Below are 26407 nucleotides of genomic sequence, written 5' to 3'. Positions count from 1 at the left end.
TGACACCGTAGAGGACATCGACCGGGCACTGGAAGGGCTCCACCAGGCCATATCCGTGGCTGACGAGACGTGTGTTCGACAAGTTCCTGTGAGGGGTAAGTTTGTTTCCATTGATTCCCACACCCAATTACTGATTCGCTTGAGAAATGTGCGTAGACGCCAGTTTCAGAGGACTGGAGATCTAGCGAGGAAACGTGAAATGGCCGATCTGAACAGGCAGATTGCTTCCAGAATGGACTCACTCCGAAATGAAAGTTTCGGGCGTGTTGTCCAGAATCTGGATGACCGCTTCCGTCCATTCTGGAAGGTAGCCAAGGTGCTGAAAACTCATCCCAAACCCGTTCCACCTCTCAGAGTCGAAAATGATGACGATCGGCTTTTAATCACCCCACAGGAGAAAGCAAATGCGATCGGTGAGCATGTCGCTTCATCGCATTTGCTTGGCTCGTCTATCCAAAGTCCGCTCGAAGATCAGGTTGCGCAATGCGTTCAAAACCTAGATGCCTCCCCTTGTGTCGTGCCTCCGGTGGATATGATTACAGTACAACAAATTTGCTCAGCGCTGAAATGCACCAAGAACATGAAGGCCCCCGGGTTTGACGGCATATTCAACTTGATCTTGAAGAGACTCAGCATGAAAGTGCAGCCTCTTCTAACCGCTATCTTCAACAGATGTTTGGAACTGCACTACTTTCCAAACATCTGGAAAGTAGCAAAAATCATACCAATCCGCAAACCCGGTAAGGATCCAACATTGTCTTCAAGCTACAGACCAATCAGCCTCCTTTCAGCGCTGAGCAAATTGTTCGAGAAACTCATTCTCAATCGTTTGCTCAAGTTTGTGGAGGAAAGCAACATTCTCCTTCCGGAACAGTTTGGATTCAGAAAGGGGCACTCTACCAATCATCAGCTAGTACGGGTGATGAATAACATCCGAAGTAACAAAGCTGTATCCAAGTCCACAGCCATGGCCTTGTTAGACGTTGAAAAGGCGTTTGACAATGTTTGGCATGACGGACTTGTGTACAAGCTTTGTAACTTCAACTTCCCATTACATCTGGTTAAAATCACCCGAAACTACCTTCAGCAAAGGTCGTTTAAGGTATCGTTGAATGGTTGTCTTTCAGACACGTTTTCCATCCCAGCAGGAGTCCCGCAAGGCAGTCTGCTGGGCCCCTTGCTTTACAGCATTTACACTTCCGACATTCCTCCCCTCGGTGACGGTTGCGTGTTTTTCCTGTTCGCAGATGATACCGCAATAGCCGTCAAAGGAAGGATGCCTCGCGAAATAACGAACAAACTTCAACGATGCCTTAACGCCTTTGCTGATTATGCCACCATGTGGAAAATCAAAATCAATGCCTCCAAAACACAAGCGATCATGTTCCTCCATCGGCAATCGCCCAAACTGAAACCGGCTCCATCTTGTACTGTAATCATGGATGGCACAAGGGTTGAGTGGTCCGCCGAAGTAACCTATCTCGGGATGTTGTTTGATGAAAAGCTCCTCTTCCGTTTGTTCGCAACAGCGAATAAGTTTCGAGACGACCCTGCACCGCCGCTGGCACTGTAAACGTCCTGAGTTTACCGACCGTCAACGCATCAGCAGCAGAAAAAATCTCCCTTCCTTCCTCCTCATCCTTTTTTTTTACTAACCCCGAGATAGCCGCGGGAAAACGGCCTCCCTACTAACATGACAACAACCAATCACAATCAAGATTGTATTTTATAGTACACTTTTCTATCCTTTTTGCGTTGCGCAGTAACAGCCAATCAGCAGTGGCTGATCAAATATTAAAATGTTTAAAAGTAGAGTACGCACCAAAAACTTTGTCAGTCTTTCTTGCATCCTGAAGAATAAAGCAACCACAACAAGTAAAAAGGTTTCTCGCAGTATTATTTCAAGAAGAAACGTCTTCCAGTTTGCTTGCTCCTGCTGTTGATTGGTTTCGTCTGCTTGCTGTTTGAAGTTCCGGTCGTCAGCTTCCTGCTCTGACATGGTCCAACTAGTTGTCTGCTGCGTGTTTCCACATTATCACTTTTCCAAAAGAGTTTATTTCATCGGAGTTCTTTTCAGAACTTCCGATATCGTGTGGTAAGTGGCTTCACCAGCAGAACTAGTGCCCACTCCGTTCCGGGAGCAGCAATCCGTTCCATCGCTTGGCGTTGACAGTGGGTCAACGAAGCATAGTTCGTGTTCATCGTTGGCAGTGGCCAACAATCAGTCTGTCCGTCGATCTCGTTGGCAGTGAGCCAACAAGAAAAATCGTGTTCGTTCGTGTCTGTTGGCTGTGCCCAACACCGTTCGCATGTAGAGAAAACAGTAGTCAAGTGTTCTGCCTTGGTTAGGTGTCTGTATCCGCTGATTTGCCGCAGATCTCGCCTCTCAAGGGTTAACAAACTGGCCGTCTACAAACAAATCATAGCACCTGCGATCCTCTACGCAGCTCCGGTGTGGGAATCATGTGCACAGACTCACAGGAACAAAATTCAGGTCGCACAAAATAGAGTGCTGAGGATGGTTCTTGATCGTCCTTTCGACACTAGAATAACAAATTTACACGAAGAGGCAGGAATTGCCAAAATAGATTCAAGAATTAACGAAATTAAGACTAAATTTGCAGAAAAATGTAATTTATCAGAACATGCTTTGATAAGCAACTTGTATATAGTAGGTTAGGTGCATATAGTAGTTGTAGGTTAGTTGTAGTTGTAAATAGTAGTTATAAGTAGTCTCCTTTTTCCAATTCAAATCAAACCAATCCCACCAAGGTGGTCATACTTTAAAATAGGCCTGATAGGACTAGGAACTGTAAATAATAATTAAAATCTCAAATGTACCAAAGTTGAAAAGACGAATCTGTGTCACTTAACAAATTCATACATGTAAACCACACAATCACAAGAAATAAAGATCATTTAAATGCAAAAAAAAAAAAAAAAAAATTGTCTATTTTGTAGTTGAGGAAGTTTCCTCTACCAAACAACAAGGAATCTCTGTATCCTTGATGAATGGCTGTTCCTGGCTATTCAATAAGGAAATGTAAACAATCGAATTGATAATCTATTCTAAAGCATTTGCAAATCATCCTATCCTTGAAATGTTGTCCCTGTATGTTTTACAGCCAATTTTCAAATAAATATCCTTTATTTAGAGGACAGTCATATGGATGCTCATCACTTGATGACGAATTCAGCCATAAGGAAATCATCCGAAATTCGACAGCATATTGTTAAAGGGCTCGAGCAATACAATAATCAGTCGAAGTATTGCGGATGTTTTCGTTCAGTGTACTGTCAAATCGACCAATCAGCAACTGGCTCGGATTTGACAGTAAATTGGCTTGAAATTGCTACCCGATTGTCAAGTCCCGTCCCAGATGATAACCAACAACAACCAGAATGAACCTCAACACCCTAACTCTACCCCGGCAACGCACACTGACTCGGAAACGGACGAACGACTACACCCAATTAACACACAGGAAAACTATTGTAAAGCTCAAATACTATAGAAAAGGACCTACGGTAAACGACTAAGGACCAAGATAAGTATCGACAGAACCTACAACAACTCCGCATTTAAAAACCAGTGCTGCAAAATATCAAGATCAATACCTACAAAATGCTAAATTTCACTAGCCACCTGATGTCAGTATCAGTTCACACTGTTAAAATATCAATATCATTCACCTCAATGTCAGTGCGCAAATGACATTGACATCGTAAAGGGACCACTGGTATTCAAAGTTCTGTCGCAAATGTGCCGCTTATTGAGTACCGATCTTTAGACAACTCATCAGTAATATTGAAACGATGCAACGGTTTTACCAAACAGTTGATTTATTGCGATTAAAATACGATTTTCTACTATCCCCCAGTGCTATTCATATGTATAGTAATATCAGAGCCGTACCGTACCGCCTGATATTATGCTAACCAAGAATATCAGTATCGGAAGTGAAATTCAGTGCTTAGACCAATAGCTTACGTCAATTGACATCGTTGACAGCACGCAGCACTGACAAAAACTCTGTAATTAGGCGCTGGAGCCCCTTCCATGCTCAACTCTGCAACTAGGGAGGCTCCCTTCTGGAGCCACAAAAAAAAAACGAACCAGCCTACGGCTGAAATGCTCTCTAACAAAATCGTATTTCCCGCGTAACATTTGAAAAGGGCCTATCCTCGTTGATCGATTCTCTTCATCGATTTTCTCTTTGGTTTACCACGGCAACATAAACGAATTTCTCTCTAAGCTCGCAGCACAGTTCGACAGAAGATGATGTAAGGTTGCGCCTGAATCAACACATTCAATGGGAAATTTGCAGTCGGGTTATTTGCGAAAGAGAAAATCGATGAAGAGAATCGATCAACAATGATAGGCCCTGTTTGAATACTTTGCTGAATCCATCGGCAGACACTTTCCAATGAAAAGGCGGTGGAGAAATTATTCTAGCTGACAGTGGAAGACCGTTTCACGTGAAATTAAACTGTGGTTTGTTCGGATGACACAAAGAAATGTTCTTCGCTGGATAGCTTGTAGGGAACTGATCGTGATTTCAATTCTTGTTCGTTTTTATGTATGTTGGATACATTGTATGGTTAGTATATATATATGTGTATGTGTGTGTGTGTTTTACATTTCAGTGTTAGCTGTCAGTCCAATAAGTGAATTCAAAGTAGCTTGTATCCAAGGTAAGTATAATTTAACAAACATTGTTTTCAGTTTCGTTTAAAATGACAGGTATTCCAGGCAAGTGTATCGGGTAAGTATTTCCGTGAAGTAAAGATCCGCAACATCACGGCCCCCGTTGACGCGCAGCATTCAACCGACCAAAGATGAGGTAGGTATATTGGTCAGTTGAGATAAACCGTTCGACTTCGCTGTTGTGCCACCTGTGTTGTCAATCGGTAGCAGACAGAGCTCAGTTGTTGCACGACGACGAATTCCGGCTTACGTGCGTACGTCCGCTACTCGTACGATGTCATCCTTGTTTGGATACACGGAAACAATGGGTCCGAGAGGCCATTGCCGGGGCGGAGCATTGTCAGTTTTCACCAACACCATTGCACCGACTCTAAAGTCGGTAGGAATCTTCCTCCACTTTGCTGGACGCTGATGCAGTAGGCCGATGTATTCCTTAGACCAGCGTTTCCACAGTTCATTCATGGCTCGCTGTGTCATCTGGAAATGTGATAGGCGATTAATAAGAATGCTTGAATAATCTGACTCGGGAAGCCAGAAGGTTGGTTCGCCTAGAAGAAAGTGTAAGAGAGGTCTTCTGGATGATTGGAGAGCGGAATTAAAGGTCGGGAATTCATGATTCCTTCCGCTTGAGCGACTGCCGTGCGAAGATCGTCAAAGTGGTAGGGTGATGAACCAATTATCCTGACGAGATGGTGCTTAAAGCTCTCCACCGCGGCTTCCCACAGGCCACCGCAATGTGGTGCTCTTGGAGGAATAAACTGGAAATCGATTCCTCCTTCCAGGCACTCGGTAGCCGATTCATTTGACTTCAGCTGCTGGAAGAGTTGCTGGCGCATCTCCTTCATCTCGCGAAACGCGCCGATGAACGAGGTGCTGTTGTCGCAGTGTATAACCCGAACACGACCGACATGACTTACGAAGCGCTTCAACGAGTTGACGCACGCAGCAGCTGGCATTCCGGCGACGATTTCCAGCATAACGGCTTTTGTTCAAAGACCTTTGCTGGTGTGCTACGCTCAACCGGCAACGGTGCCATGTACTGGTTACTTGGTGTTGTACGGCAGCGGAAACATGTCAAGCAACGATGAACAAACTGTCCTTCGAGTGAGATCCCTACCACGTACAGGCCAAAAACGCTGCTTCATCGTCGCGTGCAGTTGAGTAGGTCCGGCATGAAGAGTTTGATGGTGAATTGATTTGGCAATCAGTTGACTTAAATGATGGCCAGCCGGCAGAACCATTGGCAAACGACTGCCATACGATCCTGGCAGCTTAGCGAGTCGACCGTTCAGACGCAACAGCCCCACAGAGTCAAGTATTAGACCAAGATTCTTAATTGGTGACTTGAACAGAGCATCCTTCAGCACGCTTTGTCCTCGAGGTTTAGCTTCCAGGTACTGTATTTCGGATTGGAAGGCTATGCGCTGAGAAAGACGAGCAAGGGATTTCAGCGCATCGTCATATTCCGTTACCGTCAGTCTGCCTTCCCTTCTTATTGATTTCGATGATCTGCAGTTTGTTGCGAATCTTCGGCAGTATGCAGTTGCCTTGAGGAGGGGAGAGAGTTCCGAGTAAGATCGGATCAACGAATCATCTGGAGCGAGAGCATGAAGTGCTACTGTTGCCTTTCGTTCCATCGCTTGGTGCGAAACCATCGACGGAGATAAAGTAACGACCTGTGCTGGCCAATCTTCCTGTGCGAGCGACAAGTAATGAGGCCCATGCCACCAGAGCTGGCCATGTCGAAAATGGCGGGTCTCTACTCCTCTCGAAATGCGGTCGGCGGGATTATCCTTGGTAGGGACTTGTCGCCACTGGCAACCGTGATTAAGCTGTTAAATTTCTGCAATCCGGTTTGACACGAACACCTTCCACGTTGTAGGAGGAGAGGTGATCTAATGAAGAACGATAGATGAGACAGTCCAGAATGTTGTGCTTCCGGAGAATTTGGTCGAATGGAGCACAGTGTCTGCTAGTTGGCTTCCCAGGACAGCAGCGCAGAGCTCCAAACGAGGGATGGTGAGGCCACCAGCTAGAGCTACACGAGATTTTGCTACAAGTAGGTTGCTGGTATTGACGGTTCCTACACCTGTTGACACTGCGTATATACAACACCCATATCCCTTTTCAGAAGCGTTCGTGAAGCAATGAAGTTCATAGTTAGTTGATGTGAAACTGAGAACCCATCTAAGTACTCGAAAGCTTCGTATCTCTTCAATCGATGCTCGGAAGGATAGCCACCATGCTTGTAACCTTTCTGGAAGTTGATCGTCCCAACATCTTGGCACTGGCCCTGATTGCCCCGACGAGACCCTATGGGTCGAAGAGTTGCGAAACCTCCAAAAGTGCCATCCGCTTGGTCACCCTGTCCAAAGCTGGCAGATTTGAAACTTTGAATCCAAATTGATCCTCTGACGGAAACCACAAAAGTCCAAGAGTTTTGATTGTGGCTGAAGTATCAAGCTCCAATTCCGTAGTTGTCTCCTTGTGAGCTTCATAAACATGTTCTAGAATTGCTGGATGATTTGCACTCCATTTGCGAAGCGGAAAATTGCCTCTGTTAAGCAGACTGGTGAGTTGTTGATTTACTTCTACAAGTTCTTCAATAGTATCAGGTATCGGTGAGTACATCGTCCACATAAAAATCCTTCTTTACTACTGGTGCTGCCAGAGGGAACATTTCACCATCGTCATCCGCTAGTTGATTGAGCGCTCTTGTTGCCAAATATGGAGCACATGATGTACCATATGTAACCGTGTTCAGCTGGTAAGTTTTCAATGGTTCTGATTCGTTTTCACGCCATACGACCTCCAAGAATGACCGGTCGGTACATTTTTTCTACGTCTGCCTTCATGACGTATCGATGCAAGCGGAAGCTCAGCAGGGTAGCTTGCAGCGGGTGTTGAACTGTTGGTCCACAAAGAAGTAGATCCGTTGAGAGAAATGCTATTGCTGCTCTTTGCTGAGCCATCGAATACAACTCTGATTTTAGTAGATGAATCAGGACGATGAACTGCAAGATGAGGTAGAAAAAACTGGGGCAACGCGACGCGAGTCTTCACCTCCTCCATGGGGCCAAGTTCATTATATTCTTCCATAAACTGCACGTAGCTAGAGCGAAGAGCCTCGTTGGTCCGGAAGCGTTTTTCCACTGTTGTGAATCGTCGAGCGGCCATTGACCATGTCTCTCCGATAAGAGGTAACATCTCTTGGCGTATTGGTAGACGAACCACATACCGTCCGTCAGTGTTTCGGGTGTGAGTTCTAGCAAAGTGAGCCTCACATTGTTGTTCTTCGGCCGTAAATGTCTTGCCGTGGTCGAAATTTTCGACTTCCCAGAATGTCCTCACTTAAGCGTCCAAGCTGTCAAAAGTTGAATGCAGACACGCGAGTGGAGCTGGTGCGCTGGCGGGTACCTTCCCAGCGATGATATAACCCAGACTGGTCTTCTGCAGGACCGGAAGGCTATCGCTGATGGAAATTCGCTCAGCTTGCAGTAGGATAGAGAACAGGCCCTTTTCCCGTGTAGCGCGAGATTTCATGGTTTTGACATTTCATTGTTTATATGCATCCCAACAGTCTACTGTAGAACCATAGAGGTAACTCTAAGACTAGTAGGTCCCGAAGAAACGTGCTCAACTTTTTTGCTCAGCTCTGGTACTATCTTCGGTCCCAAGCTAATCGATTCACCCCTCGAAACATAGGAAAATCGAATAACCCCTCATTTTATCTGTCAAACTTTCATAGCGAATCAAAACAAACATAGTGTAGTACTAGAATTTTGACTAGAATGGGGTACGTAATCGATTTGCTTGGGACCAATAGGCTAGTCAAGTAGTGAGCCAATTTAAAATCGGTAGTTTCGTATTGATTGTTGGTAGAACTCTGAAGTTGACCTGTTGTGCTAAGTGAAGTATTTTTGAAGCAGCATCGAAGTATCATTGTGCGTGATTGCCAAAGAATCGAATCGCAAAGCAAAATAGCCGGAAAGTATGGGATAATCCGTGGTGCAGTTCAAAAGATCTAACGAAAAAGTGATTCCCGAACAGACACCAGAATAATCCGTGAGATTAAAATAGATCCGCGAATCACCATCCGGAATGTAAAAGAAAGGCTGAATCTGTTCATTTTTGACCAAACATTCGACGACGTAGTGCTGAACGTGGTTTGAAGAGCCATTTTGCTCGGAAACTACCATTTAAGAGCAAGGCCAACAGGACAAAACGGCAGATATTCGCAAGGAAACACATTAACAAGCCGCTGAAGTTCTGGAAATGTTTTGTTTGGTTGGATGAATCAAAGTTCGAGCTGTTCAAGAAGAAACGACGTCTAAGAGTATGACCAACAATCAATACGAAACTAACAATTTTAAATTGGCTCACTATTTGACTAGCCTATTGGTCCCAAGCAAATCGACTAAAGTACCCCATTCTAGTGTAAATTCCAGTACTACACTATGTTTGTTTTGATTCGCTATGAAAGTTTGACAGCCAAAATGAGGGGTTCGTGGATTTTCATATGTTTTGAGGGGTGTATCGATTAGCTTGGGACCGAAGATAGTACCAGAGCTGAGCCAACAAGTTGAGCTCGTTTCATCGGGACCTTCTGGTATTAGAGTTACCTCTATGGTATGACGGAAGCGCTACAGGACAGACATCTCCAACAGCCGTGAATCGCGGCGTAGGAAATGTTCCGGGCTATTTCTGTTGGGTATCTGACCCAAATCCATGGCATAATGACCGCGGATGGGTATATCGATATTCTTTGTGGAAATTTGGAAGAGTCCATGCTGAAAATGGGACTGGAAGATAACAAGCAGAATTACGATCCCAAGCACACAGCAAAGAAAACGCGCACTTTTTTCCGGTCCTGTAGCATAAATCCCATGGAATGGCCACCCCAGAGCCTGATGGATAATTGTGTTATAAACAGACAAACAGAGTTTGCAGCATTGCAAAAAACCTGGGGACGATTTGGCAGCACCTCAAAAACATGGTGGAAAGCATGCCAAAGCGATTGCAGTTGGTGATCGAAGCGAAGGAAGGTCCCATTGACTACTAGCGAAGACAACAAATCAAGAAGACGGGAAACTTTTCCATTTTCTCATACGAACGCCATGAGACAGGTACAATCGCGACATCTGCCGCTCAATGGTAAATGCTTCGAACGAATTTGATAGCAAAGATTACATCCTCAGAAGAAAGGTTTGTGTATTTGTTCATTTTTCTATGCGTTGCTTCCATCTTCACTCAAGCGCAGCGCTTTTGTATCTGTCGCTTGGATTCTGGCAAAGTTTTCTTCTTGATATGATGTCTTCGCTATTACACGCAGAAAATTTTATCTTTGAAACAAAAATATTCGAGGTAAATTTAAACTCAGTTTGTTCGGGCCACAAAAATAAACAAGGTTTATTTCAAACTTATTCCATGCTTGAAGTCATGTGATATTAAGGTTTAAAATAAAAATAATGTTACGTTTATTTTAAAAATATTCGTGTTGAAAATAAACGTGAATGTTTTTGTTTGGTTTGACAACTACGCGAACAAAAATAAATGTGTTTATTTTAAACATGCTTCTTATGTTTGAAAGAAACATACTTAATTTTAAATTATGTAAGCATTTGAATGTAGGATAAAGCAAAAAATGGATTTCAAAGAGATGAAAAAACGATCTGCAGACAGGGCATCTAAACTCCTGCTCTTTTTCGGGTGTGATTAAGGGTGGGCTGTGGATATTGGGGTCATGGTCCGAGATGCGGGGACCCGTCGAGGTGAGTGTCCGGAAGTTCCAGTTCAGTAAAACCAGTGAAACTTTGTGATATTAGCGTTGTTTAGTCGTTTCTAACGCTGGTCCTCATACCTGCCTCTTTCTATGTTCGGTGTTGGAGGAGGGGGCAAGGGGGGGAGGGCTGGAGGATCCGGATCAGATTCAAATCCATTTCGGATTTTCGTTTTCCGACGTCACTTGTGGAGGAGGATGATACAGGGATCGGCATCAGAAACGACAGAGTGACGTCGATACTGTGGGGTTCCTCCGGTTTTATTGAGCTGGAACTTTGTTAAGACACTTACCTAGGTGGGTTTCCGTATCCATTACTTCGGTTTTGTTAAGGCCGTTTTCTGTTGATTGGCAAAGCTGGGACAATTTTTTTCCGAATGGCAGTTCCTACAACTTGGTCTCAGACGTTATTTCGATTAGATGAGCCGTTCTCGTGCTATGATTTATTTAAAAAAAAAACTAATAGATACGTCATTTCTAAAAATTAGGCGTGGGTCAAAATGGCTGAACTCCAGTACAAACTTGGTTATTTGCCCCTAGTGAACAATTATGCGTTGTTTCAGGACTTTTTAGCCTCGAACTGCTCATGTGGATTCAATATTGGTGAGTCACGAGCTTATGAAATATTAGCAAGTGGGTCGCAATCGACATAAGTTTGAGAACCACTGAACTTTCTTGTTTGGATATTAACATGTATACATTTACTGTATTTGTAATTATTATTAGGATTCCGTGGTCTTCTGTCGTTGTGGTCGCTAGTGACGATCTGATTATCCAAGCTGACACTAAATTTTTCTCTGATTTGGCATTATCAATTTGTATTATCGTGAATCGGGTTTGAAAGAATGATGAGCTAAAATTTAAACTTTGGTATAGGTCAGGACTATTTGAACCTCAATTGGGTTCTTTAGTTTTGGAAAATATATCGGTTACTGTACATCATCTGGAAGGGCTTCGTTATATGAGCACAGCGATATGTTTTTCGATCCCATAGACTTTCATCTCGATTTTTAAATCAAGATTTAAAGAGTTGGGAAGAAATGCTATACAAATATCAACATGAAGCTTTAGTGCGATAATTTATTAGCTAGAGAAAGTTCTGAAGAGGATAGATTGATAGTTCCACTAGAGTAGGGCAGTGTGAAAATTGAACAAAACTTGAAATTGAGCGAAGGGCCATTAGTGCGGCAATACTAATCAAAGGATCAATATACATACCTCAAATTCCCTCATCCATCAAGGTATGAACTAGGCAAAGGTTTGCACATTTGATTAGTTTTGTCACATTAATGGCAGGGGCGGGATTTGCTGTGAAATCCACCTACTGATTATCCATCCACGATATGTAAATAGGTAAGGCGTAGTGAATTTGCCGTCTCTTTCATTCTCCCGCTTTTTAAATGGTTATACAAGCACCGACAAACCGACATGAAACTTAAACTTAACTCTTGATCGAGAATCCATAACGGCCAATTCAAATGTACAGCGATCCCATCTGTCAAAACCATAGAAATGTTTTATCTTGATCAAAATAATTTGTCCGAAATAGATTAAACACGAACCAACTCATACATTTTGTACGCGTGTTCGTGGCTAGGATAAATATTCTCCGCGAACACGGTGGCAGATGTCAGTTTTGTGCTTTGATCAGAAATTTCTTTGTAATTTGTATGATCATTCTTGTTGGTTTGTTGGTGATACAAGTGTTGAAGCCGAAAAACGAAAGAGATGACAAATTCACTGGGCCTCATCTCTACTTCTTTCCTTTATTTAACGTCGGTCTCTGTTCCGCAATCTAGTGCCAATCACCGACGGACATCGATTGCCATCAATTGACGGCAATCGAATGTGCAGGAAGGCAGCTTCCACACCTGCGTAGGATATCACACATGGGCCGGGACCAACGGCTTTACTTCCCTTCCGAAGAAAGACGTGACCAGAGATTTTTATGCCTCAGAAAAATCCCACTGACCTCGGCTGGGATTGAACCCAGACCCATTGGGGTGTTAGAAAGCAGTCACGCTTACCACTATACCACCGGCGCCGGCAACTGGGCCTCATCTTTTTACGCTCATTGATTTTCCATATGTGAATTTGGTTCCAAACATCAACAAACCACGGTTGCTTACGGCTTGTTTTCGTTTGGAACCAGTTAAGCGAGGTAGGCGATGATTGCCGGTATTGGACAGGCACCTCCCCCCTTGATTAATGGCCCTTCGCCCAATTTCAACTTATGTTCAATTTTCACACTGCCATACTCCAACGGAACTATCAATCTAGCCTCTTCAGAACTTTATCTAGCTAATAAATTATCGCACTAAAGCTTCATGTTGATATTTGTATAGCATTTCCTCACAACTCTGAAAATCGTAAACGTCACGTATGAAGTAACAAAACACTTTGATTGAATGCAGCATTTATGTTTACAAAATGTTTGCTTAGAGTCGTATCGAATAACTCTGATGTCGACATCAAAACAGCCAGACATTCTTGATCGGGATTTAATCCGAGCATAATACCGGCTGGAGCTTACCACCATTAAAGATTTAAATACAAATCCCCATCGAGGGAAACTAAGGTGCTGATTTTTGCTAATGTAATCGAACTTATTTAAAATAGTTCCACTGTACCAAAATTTATGACATTTCGGATTTCTTGTCCATTTTTAAAGCAGGTTACGAATATGCATTTACCTCAATACCCCTAAAGATCCCAATTCATCTTAAACTCATGTAGGTTAGGTGCACCAGCCATGGCTATACGTTCCTGGGAAATCCATAGGCCATAATTGTAACACACCATAATAGGAACGTATAGCCATGACTGGTTCATCTACCCTATAGCTGTTGAGCAATTACAATGTTGTTGTTGATAACAATGAGCATTGATCGCGCCTCTATCACTGTTCAAACCAGCAGAGAACACTCCACCGATAAGAACAGTAATCATACATTTGTCGCCAGTTCATTAGATTTCACGCTTATAAGCCATCGCATTATCTCCGCACACGTTTGGTTGCATTTGATCCAGTAAGTACTTCCGACCGACGGACCGGCTGACGAAGAACAAAATTGCCAAACTGGGCAGCTCATTTTTTCATGAATGAGTACGGTGATAACCAACCGAGCAAACAATTCCGAGAATTCGTCCCAATGAGATAACAGCACAATCCAATCACGAGGAACGCTTATCTGCTGCTGTTGGCTTCGGAATCAGGGATGGATAACCAAAAATCACCGATTTGTCCTACTACATGTGAAGTGACCCTCGAAAAAGGCTGCTTCGCAAATCATACCGACTACGTTTTGGCGATCACGTCTATCGATCGGATCAATTTGCCCGATTCGCACTTTTCCTTTCTGCGCAAAGGCCAGCGGAGCAGGGGAGCCTACGTGCCAAATTTGGATACATGCAACGGTGGATGGTGACTTTGAACCGATTGACCGGCCCTGAAAATAAAACGGCCAAGATGCTGATGCACGCTTCCGTTGCCCGTTCGTTGGGAATTCTCCTGTTACCGAAAAGTGAAACTGCCATTTACAGTTATGTCACCTGGCTGTCTCTGTGCGTCGTTGGTGGTGAATTGCAAAACCGAAAATAAATCACACTGCCATCGATCGCAGTAGGTAGGTAATTTGTTTGTTTGTTTATTTTCCAACGAACCGAGGGTGTCATATTATAACCATTATAACTAGGTACTAGGTCAGGTTTAATCGCAGTTTGGGCTCTTGGACCTTGGTCGTATTGCGTAGGGGCAAGAAAGTTGACGGGTGATCGCATTTCCAAACGTGGTGACCGTTATGATCGTCGTTGCGAATGCGATTTGTGTTTACCTTGCTTTCTCTGTACGGTGAGAAAATTAGTTCGGTTCTAGAAAGAAGGTTAACCACTTGCTGTTTAATGCTTAATGCGTTTGAAAAGTGCCATTAGTGAATTGCGCAGTGTGGGCAGCGACGTTATCTTACTGCTAGTACGATATGATCATATGATCATATCGTGTGATTTTCGAAAGTAGGTTAAACTTGGTCGATTACAGCAGCTGGTGGCAGAATGATTCACGATTGGATTGGTGAAAGTTGTAATCTTTGCCACAAGCTTCTGAATCAATCCTTTGAATTGGTATCATTGTATGTACTGCTCTTATTACATCAATTTGATTGTTTAATTTCTTAAAATATACCCTTTTTTATACATCATCTGAAAGAGCTTCGTTATCTGAACACAACGATATTTGTATCGGTCCCTTAGACATTTATCTCAAGTTTTAAATCAAGATTTTAATTGTTGACACTAAATCTATTAGTTGACAGCTCACTCCCATACAAAGTTCCACCGAGGGGCGCTAATATGGTGATTTTTGCAAATGTCATCGCTTTTATTTAAAATAAAGACTTTACTCGAAAAAAAAATGCAACGGTCAAAAATGATCACCAAAAATTAATTTTAAGGTTATTTTCGAAACTCTCAGGGAACTGTATTAGCTATGTTTTTTCAAAGTTGGTTTATTCAACCTCCTATCCTAACACTTGCGCCATCTTTCTTACACGCTTTTATCCACTCTTTCTTCGAATCCTTGTCGTTTTTGAAGACCTTCCCTCGGATCTTGACCGCTATGAAAGTTTGACAGATAAAATGAGGGGTTCGTGTATTTTCTTATGCTTTGAGGGGTGAATCGATTAGCTTTGGACCGAAGATAGTACCAGAGCTGAGCCAAAAAGTTGAGCACGTTTCTTCGGGACCTTCTAGTCATAGAGTTACCTCTATGGTACCACCGGTTTCGCGCAGTGTCACCTTCGTGGGACCGGAGGAAGGGCAGCAGGCGCTTCTGGAGGCATTCTTCTTCATATATTTGGCCGTTGATGGTGCCGGTCGTTATTTACGGCTTGTTGAATTTGCCGCACCCACAGATCACCGCCACACTAAGTATTGCCAGCTCAGAGAAAGTTAGCATTTGGCGTTAGATTTGACAACCGAAATTGACAATCGTCACTGACAGCCAATGCCAATGAAACTTTGAAGCACTGAATCAAAACTATTCGCAGAAGGCTATGTCCTCATAACAACGCGAAAAGCATCACAAAACATCTATTAAACCCTAGGGGCATCCCAGTCTAAACTTTGTATTTCTCTCGATATACTTATTGATACCTGGAATATTTATAAATACTTAAGAAATACTTTAGAAATAGATATCTAGGTATGTTTGCTCGGTTGCTAGACAAATTTCAGTAGTTTGCTTATCTGACGTGTGGACGATTCCAGCGTGAGTCGTGGCTACAGTTCCAGGAAAAAGCCATACTAATGGACATTGAAACTTTTCGACTATTGCTCGACCAATTTATCGTTTGGATCTGGAAATTACTCCCGTGGTATAAGTATAGTTTTCACCCACTAGGATCTGGATCGTGTGATAATGACAACGGACATTTAAGCTGTTGGGAGCTGAATCGGGATTTTAACTGAGGGTTTTAAAACCATTCGAATCATACTTGTGGCATCCAGAGAGCTGCGTCTTGTAGCATCCGTAGCTTAATAGCCGCAGAAATGAACAACATATCCACGGATTTCACCTTCTACTTGAAGCTCATACTCGCCCAGTTGAAAACCTTCTAAACGAAAAATCCGTTCAAAACAAAATTTGGAAGGATATTAAATTTGACTATGACAACATTCAATTAACCTGATATTTTTCTTACACACGCTTACTTTGAACACTCCCAAGTGGATATTATGGTCCTACAGGTATTGATTCGTTGGAAAAAGATTATGTAATACCGAGAATCATTATTTCACCCTAAAGAAACCGACTTAGCTTGCTCCTAGTGGTTAGTTTAATTAATTTTGCGCCACAGATTATAAAAATTGTGTCGATATTGGAGGCATGCTCATTAAATAGGTTAATGAGCAGAATGATAACCTTACAAAAATGCTCCATTTTCCATTTTTCATTTGACTATTTAAAAAACTATATTGTTTTTTTTTTATTTATTGTAAACTATTGATTCCATGGTTTGGTAAAGTATGGATGGGGGCTGTTTATAATCCACGTAGACACTTTGTCCACGGTCCTTTTCATTTCATTTTCAAACGACGATTGTTTACAAAGGGGAAGGGGGAACCTGAAACCTCTCAAAATTGGTCTTCAACGTCTATGAACAGCTCCTTAGTCTGTTAAATGTTGAGTAGTCTTTCATTTTCATTTTCATTTTGCAGTATAGAAGGGGGTCAAGGGCCAGGTCTCTGGTGTGTTTAGACACCATCCATGCTATACCAATAGACAGGGGGTTGGCATCACAGTATCTTTACCAGCAGGCTAAATAAGTTCTGTGTAATTCACGAATGTGCAACAAGGCGAGCTGCAGTAACGCCACCGCTAGGGCAACATTTCGACAAATCACCCAAATCGCCATTCGTGAATTAGCTGCCACAGGGAAAAAAATAGGTGGGAGGGGGGAGGGGGGTGGGATGGTGCCGGAACGTAAATAGCTGAAACTTAAATTGGCTAGTTGGAATACATTATGTATACAATAAAATTGATAAAGTTAGTATGAAACTACCTGTTTGTGTACATTTGTGACTATGTACATTACAATGTTGTTGTTGGTATTCTTGAGGGTACACCGACCCCAAGTAACAAATCTAGAGCTGCTTGGTTATATTCCAAATTTATAAAGGTTTTATTGCAGCTGCAACCATTACCTACAGCTTTATGACGGTCATATACAATGCAAGTCATGAAACATTCTTATAGCTATCTACAAAACCCCTATAAAGCTAATTAAAAAACCAACTGATGCTTATGCTATTTTCACTTATGAAAGGTTTTATGATTGCTTTGAAGTATACAAAAAAGTAATATAAATTGCCCTTATAAAACCAAAAAATTAATCCTTTCGTTGCTTTATAAATAAGCGCAATAAAACTAGTTGGCCATGAAACAGTTATTTTAAAACAATTATAAGCATTCAGTTGCGACTTGTCAGAAATGTAAATAGGTGGTTTATTTTTACAACATAGAAAATAATCAAAACTTTCCGGTACTTCCAAGCGGAGCGCAAAGAAAATCAACAAAATTGTTAGCATGAGCATGAAAACATTTCGTGTATACGTCTCGCTCGCATATACATGGGGTGACACGGTCGAATCTTGGTCGAAATGGTGACAGTCCTAGGGCAAAAAGGTTGAAATCACGCATAACTTTTCATAAAGGTTAATGTACCATTCAAAACTTTTCTAAATGTTTGTAAAATTCATCGGTTGCACCCGTAGAATAGAAATATACATTTGCCCTCAAATAAAAAAATGAATTCAAGCTGAACATTGCATTAGGTTCTAAGTAATATTGACAGATTCGCTTCGTCAACTTTCTCTTTGCATCCCCACGGTCATGTAAAGACATTCCCAGGTATTTTCAGCACATAAATCGATAAAAGAAGTTTTTATCTAGCATCCAATACGACAAACACATCAAGAAACGGTTCTGTGAATAAGTTATCAACGAAAGAGAAAGTTGCGATTTTTTGCGCTTTGGGAGATATTAATGTTCAAAAATTGTGTTTTTTTTCTCGTTTTTTCAACAATATCTTTGAAATTTGAAGCTTAATCCAGTATGTTTCTTCACAAAAGCTATTTATTTAGTGTATTTGCATAAGAGAATAATAAAACATTATAAAGCTGTAAGCAAAAAAACCAAAACAGAAAAAAACCATATTTTCGACATTTTTTTCTTTAACTCCATATAACTTGGAACCAGTAGACAGTGGAAATTTAACGTCTTTGAAATAGCTGTTTATTTTGTCAAGATAAACAACTTTGCCCAAAACATCAAGTCTCCAAAACGTCAGAGAAAGAAGTTAGATTGTGGCACCATCTTTGCGGAAGAGTTTTGAACTATTTGTTTATGTCAATAGATGGTCCTTATTATGACGAGAAATTTTGCCGAAGACACCAAGTCGCGGAAATGCTTCGTTTCGGAGTTATTAATTTTGATCCGCTAGGTTGCATTCCTGACCCAGTGTGCAATGTAAGCATTAGACATTTTAAGAAATTGCGCTTGGTGTTTTTCTTGCCTGCTGTCCTCTGTCGCCATATTGTCATTATGAAAATGCCATTAGCCTTGGAATAAAATCCAAGAAATTTCAATAAAATAATGGCTAAATAAGAGATCCGAAATGATTTCCAGTGTGCATTGGTATGAATTTATGTATTGAGATCAATTTTCTGTAAAATTAAGGTAATTCCATCAAATTCATTTGATTTCTGAAACAATCTTTTTTGATAACTTGATTTATTTTGGAGGCGCATTTATTTAACGCTCATATTATCTCAATATATACGATAACATTTCAAGCGCATATGTTTTGGAACTTCTAAAAAGTCATATATTTTCTTTAAAATTTTCACTAATGTCGCCATGAAACAAAATTGATGGCATGGTGATCTTGACACCAACACTTAAACATATTTTTACCGCTAAAGATTTCCATTTGGAAAAAAAGTTTCAGCAGAACAGAACAACAACAAGCTAATTTATGGCGGTTGCTTTGAAGCCAATAAAAATTAAATTGGCTTTATAACTGATTTTCACCAAAGCGTAATAAAACTGCTTGGATACAATATTACTCTTATAGAGGCTATCAGAACCTTTTGTAGAGTATGAGGCTTCCTGACAAAAGGTTTTAAGACAGCTTTATTGTGATTCTCAAACATGCTTTATAAACCTTATCAAGAGTGGTCCACTAAGCTGTATGACGATCTTATAGCGGTTATCAAAAGGTTGTGCTGGAGCTATTAATTTTATTGGCGGTTTTATGAAATTGATCTCAATAACCACTAATAGAGTGCAATAAAACAAGAAATGCTACTTGGGACTTCTACATATTGTCCCATAACTTTAAAGCTGTTAGTGCTTTCGTTCCACCAGCATCCTTGGTTCTTCAATGGTTTTGTAGAGAGTTCACTGTACATTTCATTACAACAACACACAGTCTTCCACAATTATGTAACACTCTCATATGATTAACACGCTGGACTGACTATACGGTAATTAAGTGTTCTTGAAGTATAGGGGACTGTATACTTTTAAAACTCTTTCGTAATTTCTACAATTATTTTCCCGGGTTGCATTCTTTTTGATCACTTCACTTCAAGGTTGCAAAGACTCATTTCAGCTAAAACAATGTTTTTCTAAATTATGAAATAATTAGATGCCATGATCAAATTTTGAATTGATAGAATACAAGAAGAGGTTGCAAAGAATGTGTTTGACATATTAAACCTGTTTATTTCACTTCATGAGAGTCACAATCAGCGATTTTTCACAAACTCACTCACTCACTCACTCACTCACTCAGCGATCAGCAAATCGCTGATTGTGACTCATAGAAAGCAACATTTACAGGTTTTATGTTTCCAACGCATACTTTGTAACCTCTGCTTGTAAGTTACAAGTAAAACATGCCATCATACCATCTTTTGGTTTTATTATTCCGAAAAACATTATTTTAGCTGAAATGAGTCTTTGCAACCTTGCTTCACTTCATTCTTACATTCTTGATCACTGAAAATCAGACATTTTGTTATATCATTACGTAGACAAATTTGAAATACATACCCCTTACAACGAATCCACACTTCATTTCAAATAAACTATTCTTTTACGTGACGAAATTTATTGAAAAAAACAACAAATACAGCACTAGAAACCGAACATAAATCAAACGTTACTACAATGAAAATAAAACCATGATTTAAAATACTTAAAAAATGTTTAAGAATACTTGCAAAATATTGAAAAATATTCAATAAATATCGCAACTAAGGCTTAGAGTGGGATGCCCCTAGATTAAACAAATGAAAATTCAGAGTAAAAATCGAAGAAAAATTAAGTTTGTGTGCGGATTTATAGCGTTACAGCTGTGCCATCTCCGATTTGCATGATTTAGATAGAAGAAAATAAAGATTATTTGAAGTACAAAATGCAGTCGATAAACGAGCTGAAAATCCAGCAGCCGCATACAAATATACCGGAAATTCAAGGAATCAAAAATATCTATAAATGACAAAATGACAAGCGATCAACGAACCGAATGTTAACGCTATGCCAGAAGTGGAAAGCACTAATGATATCTAGACCAACAATTGAAATAGGTGGAACAACCAAACGTAAACAATGGCTTTAAAGGTAAATTCCTCGAGAATCAAAGCACATCCAAGAAATCTAACATCATCATCTGATAGAGCAAACTTCCTTTATCGAATGGCATTGTTAGCTTGTGTGGGAGTGTTTTGATTCTCGAGAATTTTGTGTTTAAAGCCATTGTTTACGTTTGGTTGTTCCGGCTTTTTTCAATTGTTGGTCTAGATATAATCTTCTTCCTTTTTTTCATAACAACCAGTCCGTGCAACACAGCTCACTCGGGGCGTACAACACAGCTCACTCCGTGCAACACAGCTCATTCGTGTGTATTTCAACAAAGCAGGCAAGCAATATAGCATTATCCTTCTACCACTCCGATTGAGCTATGTTACCCAGAGAGTTTGTCATGGTAGTCGTAGCAACCGTTTTGTATGTATCGTTGGTTGCTTTATGTGTTTGGATTCGCTGCAGAAGTTCATCATGCATTCTAGCCTGTAATCTAGTTAAGTTAGGTAAACCGGAAAAGTTTTTATAACGATCCTTGAGCGATCCAGCTATACTCATCACGTTCGAAGCCGTCAACCAAGCCATCTAGCGGTTCAGCGGAAAACAGTTCAGTTTGTCCGTAAACGGGAAATAAATGATATTTGTTATTCTCAAACTTCCAAAATTTATTTCTCGGACAAACAGCCCAACAAACAATTTGAGCTGATTAAATGCTTTTTAATATATATGAGGTTTAAGAATCAGATATAATTGATCCGGTTGTGATTACATAGTAGTGTCAAATATGCCCGAACCTGCGCCAGACCGTATCTCAGAAGAATTTGTTTAGACTAGATCTGAATTTTATGAAAGTTTGGAGTCTACAATTCATAGTATGTTTTGTGTCAGTGTTTGGAATGTATAACAGCTGCGGTTGTGTCTTCTTGTTTCTGAAAAAAAAAAATGAATGCTAATATTTCTGTGAACTGGCAATACTTCTTGGCAAATTTGTCGACCTTCTTCTTCCGGAACTTCTCCGGAACATCCAGGTGGGACTTGCCGACAAAAAACTCCAGGCCGGGGATCTGCTTGGCATTTGATTTCATGTACGCCTCACGTCCATTACGATGCATTTCGGCGGCACCAACCACTATTCTGTTTATCGGTTCGCTTAGGCACCTTCCTTATCTTGAAGGCATGAAGTCCGGCCTGCTTCATTTTCTGCTGGACGAATTGGCCTTCTTGGCCACGTCCCGAATCGAAAGATTCGGATTGCGCTTGAAGTAATCCCTCACCTTCCTTACGTTCACGGGGTCGGTCGTCTTCGCTTTTCTTCCGCTGTCAGCTCGCCGCTGGGTCATCTGGGTCTCCTTGAACGATTTTACCGCACGGGACACGGTCGAATTGTCGATTCCAAACTGTTTTGCGATCCATCTGTGGGACTGGCCTGGATTTTCCACGACCGCTCCCATTAATTGTTGTCGAAGCACTTCTTGCTTGGAAGCCATCTCGATAACCGTTTGACAGATTACACTCTAAACTAGTTTTACTCAAAATTTCATAAATTTTTATTCATGCAATAAAAGCTATACACAAGAGAAAGTGTTGCATTTTTGTCAAGTACAATCTTTAGTTACAGCGCACCAAAATTTTGAAAATTTTGGAATTCAGTTCCATTTTTGAAGCAGATTTCGAATATGTATTTACTTCAATACTCCTGAACAACCCAATTTTTTAATAAAGGCCTTCAAAACGGTTCTAGACAAAATTGAATCGCAAATTGAGCTTCATTGGATTCTGAGATGATTTTGAGCTTCACTGGTTTAGTTTTGTGTGAAAATGGCAAATCAAAAAAAAAATCAGTTCAGACATGAAAAAGTTTTTGTAAGAAAAACTTTTTTTCCTTAAAAGTGCCCATCTCGCGATGTATGGACGGTTGATAGTAAACAAAATTACCTATCTTGAGGCAAAGTTTTATCCAAATCAAACATGGCCATTTTTTTAAATCGACTTTAAATTTTAAAAATCGATTTTTTCAGTGTAGGTCTCAAATGAAATTTTTTTTCCAGTATTTTCTTTCGATAACTTGGACAATTTCCTAAAAGTCATCCATACAACACATTTTTGTCGGAGTTATCATTTTTCATTAATATTTTTTTGAAAAAAAATCGGCAGAAAAAGTTTGGCCCTTCTCAAATGTTAGTCTAGATAAATTTTGGAAAAACTAAGTATGCAAAGTGGCATATTTAGTCAAGGTCCACACATCCAGAAAGTTTCATTGAAATCTGAGAGGGTGCTGCCAGCTCCGAATACGATTTGGCGCGAAATGCGTCCTGCATGACAAATGAAACTAAAATCCAAAAATTTCATCAACTTTGGACCTATTTCAAATAAGTGCGATTATATTAGCAAAAATCACCATATTAGCTATTATTATAAAACTTTTTATGGAAGCGAGTGCTCAGAGCTTAGTGTCAAACAGTGAAGTTATTATTTTGTTTAAAGTCTGGAATCAAAAATCGAGATGAACGCAGTGATGTAAAATATCATGACACTCACTCGACAGTCGTCAACGCATCAACTGACTATCGCTGACAGAACGTTTTGTCACGCAGTGAGAGCTAGACCATGATAAACAACAATCACCAGTAATGGTCGCTGCTCACAGCCAAAACGCAACACTCGCTGCTGATGATGTGAAGCACAACGAAAACAGTGATGACAGAAGAAAATGAAAACAAAGCCCACACATTCAAATTTCGTCTCGGCACGCGCGACTGTGTGAGTTACAAACGAAGCTGGCAAAATTAAACGGAAGCTGTTGGGCTTACTCACCAACACACTCACATCAGCAAGCAAAGCAGCAACTGCTTAAAAACGAGCACATTTGAGTGTCGTGATTGTCAGGAATGATGGTTCACCACCGAAGACGACATTCACCAGTTGATTTTTACTTCTTTCGTCAACTTGATGGATGGTCCTGGAGAGTGCTTCGACAAGCACATTGATAGGAATGTACCAAGCGTTACTACCATCAGCTATTTGACGATCGTGATTGTGATAGGTCACAACTCTGGATAAAAGTCTATAGGTTCAAAAAAAAAATATCGTTGTGCTCAGAAAACGAAGTTATGTCAGCTCAAGTGGGTACAGAATTTAAAAAAAGTTGTGGTCGATGTCACCGATTTGAGCCAAACTTGGCCAAAACGCTTATTTTAAGATTCTAAACAAACGCCTTTTTTGATTTTGCTCTAAAGTGCCCAGATCCTTCTGGGCTACAACCGTGGATTTTTGAGATTTTTCAAAATTTCATCCTTCAGAATCTTTTGTGGTCTTAGAACGTCAATTTTTTTTCATGTAGGTTCTTATTGGTGTACCCACATTTTGTTTTTGTTGTGGAAACTCATCAAGTAGAAGAGTTTTCCAAAGTGTAGTGAAAATTTGAGCCTAAAATATTAGACAATAAAAAATCCCGCCCATGGTGCAAATAGGCAATTTTTTACAATTTCGATACCTGTCTGTAATCGACAAACCAATCCCACCAAGGTGGTCATTCTTAAAACAGGCCTGAAATTTCAAAATAACTAAAGTTGTAAAGACGCATCTGTGTCACTTGATAAGTAATACATGTTAACCACACAAATTCAAGAAATAAAGATCATTTAAAGTAAAAAAAAAGTCAAGTCCTGCCGGTAATGAGCCTGTTTACTGTAGTTGCTATAACAAAAACAAAATTTGGGTACATCTATAAGAATTTACGTTAAAAAAACTTCAAATTATCGTTCTAAGATCACGAATAGCTTATCTGGTTATCTCTTCTGAAAGATGAAAGTTTTTGAAAATCACGAAAATCCAGGGTTGTAGCCTAACGAAATCTAGGCAATTCAGAGCAAAATCAAAAAAGGCGTTTGTTCACAATGCCAAAATAAGCGTTTTGACCAAGTTTGGCTCAAATCGGTAACATCGACCACAGGTGGTGTACCAACTTGAGCTTTTGAGATTTCTCAAAATTAAAGAAACCAATTGTGTTAGTAACTTACTGCTAATACGTCAAACGAATTTATATAGTTTAATGAAAATACCTTAAGTAATAATTTTTGCCAGAGTAATTTAGAACGTTATCTCTTCCAGCAGGTATTCCACCCCTCCCGCATCGTCGTCGGCCGCCAATCGCGTAGACCCCTCGGATCGCAGCAAGATACTGCAAAACACGAAAACCTCTCGCCAGCACCTGACACCCCAGTTGACGCTGCACCTTATCACCGAAGAGTGCACCATCTACCACAGACCCATCGACGACAGCTTTTGCTTCGCTGCCGAACCGTTCTGGGGATTTTTCTGGCCCGGCGGACAAGCATTGACCAGGTGCGAACTGAATTTCTTACAACAATATCAATACCGGTATGATAGCGTACTTGTACCCGCAGATTCATTCTAGATAACGGGCGATTGTTCTCCGGGAAAGCCGTTCTGGACGTCGGTTGTGGCTGTGGAGCTTCTTCCATTGCAGCGCTCCTATCGGGTGCCAGTTTCGTCACTGCCAATGACATCGATACGGGTTTGTAACTCCCCAAACCGAGAGGTGTTAATTTCGAACGTAGCTAATCAATTGATCTAATTCGACAGTTGCCCTTCAGGCCACGCTTCTCAACGCGGAACTTAACATCGTCGAGCAGCTGCGGTTGGAGCTGGACGGGACCAACCTAATCGGAGCGCCATGTGATCGCTATGACGTCATACTGATTGGCGACCTTTTCTACGATGCCGAAATCGCTGACGTGCTAATGCCGTGGTTGAACAAGTTGGCAATCGCGGGAAAAGATGTGAGCGGAATTCATTCATAAACTCGATCTCGATTTACTATTCAATTTTTTTTTTCTACTTCAATTCGTCATTGTAGATCTACATAGGCGATCCGGGGAGACACGGACTGACGGAGACGCGAATGAGAAACATGATTCACCTTGCCCGCTTCGAGCTGCCGCCTAATGTTTGCTTGGAGAATAACGGATTTTCTCATGCCAATGTTTGGAAATTTGTTGCTGATGCCGGCGAATTTGAACGGATGAGTTAGCACTAAATTTGATTGCCTACTAAGGGAGTATGTTTGTATGCGTGATGATTAATGCGGACAAGGTCGATCAGTGATCTGATCTCCAGCTGAATTCCGGGTGTACATTTTCGTCGAAGAGAATGAAATTTTTACATATTAGGTTTATGTAGAAATTTCTTGGTGAAATGTATGCTCGGAATTTAGCTGCTGATCTTCGCTTATCGATTGCTTAGAATAATTTTGCTTTTAAGCAGTTCCATGCCAACTGACGAAACGATTTTATTTTTCCCTCTCCGAAATCCATGAAATTGCACAAAATCATTAACCGGGAGCAGTGAACGAAGTTTATGCAGGAATTCGGCCATTTTGACTCACGCCTAATTTTTTGAGTTGTTTAACCGAATGAAATTTCAGTCATAGTCAGGATTGCCAACAGTTTCACATGGTAAAAACCTGGAAGAAAACTGGAAAAAAAAATTTGATTTTCATGCAAACAGGCAAATTTCTGAACTTTTGAAGATTTGTTTTACCTAAGGTTTTTTTTCAATTTGTTTATTTGGTAAGACTCCTGTAACCGTCGAGTTACAGTGTCCATGATTTCAATATGTGCATGGTGTTTACAAACTGTAGTGTTTTTTAGTCTGTGTTGGGTTAGTAGTATCTGTAGAATTTTTAGTTAAACCATTGAAAAGTAAAAATGTTAAAGTTTATTGTTAGTTGAATTAGTCAGAAATTGATGTACAT

At 40.8% G+C, this 26407-nt stretch overlaps 1 protein-coding gene across 2 annotated transcripts in view; it reads left to right on the top strand.

Moving 5' to 3' along the window:
- LOC135708174 (electron transfer flavoprotein beta subunit lysine methyltransferase-like) overlaps positions 1–25757 on the top strand; it is a 91465-nt gene extending 65708 nt beyond the window's left edge. The window contains exons 3-6 of one of the 2 annotated variants that reach the window (XM_065230177.1): positions 24745–24975; positions 25038–25168; positions 25237–25433; positions 25511–25757. In XM_065230177.1, the coding sequence (XP_065086249.1) occupies positions 24745–24975; positions 25038–25168; positions 25237–25433; positions 25511–25684 (733 nt within the window). In that variant the 3' untranslated portion in view covers positions 25685–25757. Of the gene's footprint in view, positions 1–24741; positions 24976–25037; positions 25169–25236; positions 25434–25510 lie in introns of both variants that reach the window. The other variant, XM_065230176.1, reaches the window with a different exon arrangement.
- Positions 25758–26407: the final 650 nt, after the last annotated feature.

Source organism: Ochlerotatus camptorhynchus, unplaced genomic scaffold (assembly GCF_037179485.1).
Source record: "Ochlerotatus camptorhynchus isolate MF236.1 unplaced genomic scaffold, CSIRO-AGI_Acam_v1.1 ptg000328l, whole genome shotgun sequence".
NCBI lineage: Eukaryota > Metazoa > Arthropoda > Insecta > Diptera > Culicidae > Ochlerotatus > Ochlerotatus camptorhynchus.
This window is presented reverse-complemented; position numbering and strand designations above follow the sequence as displayed.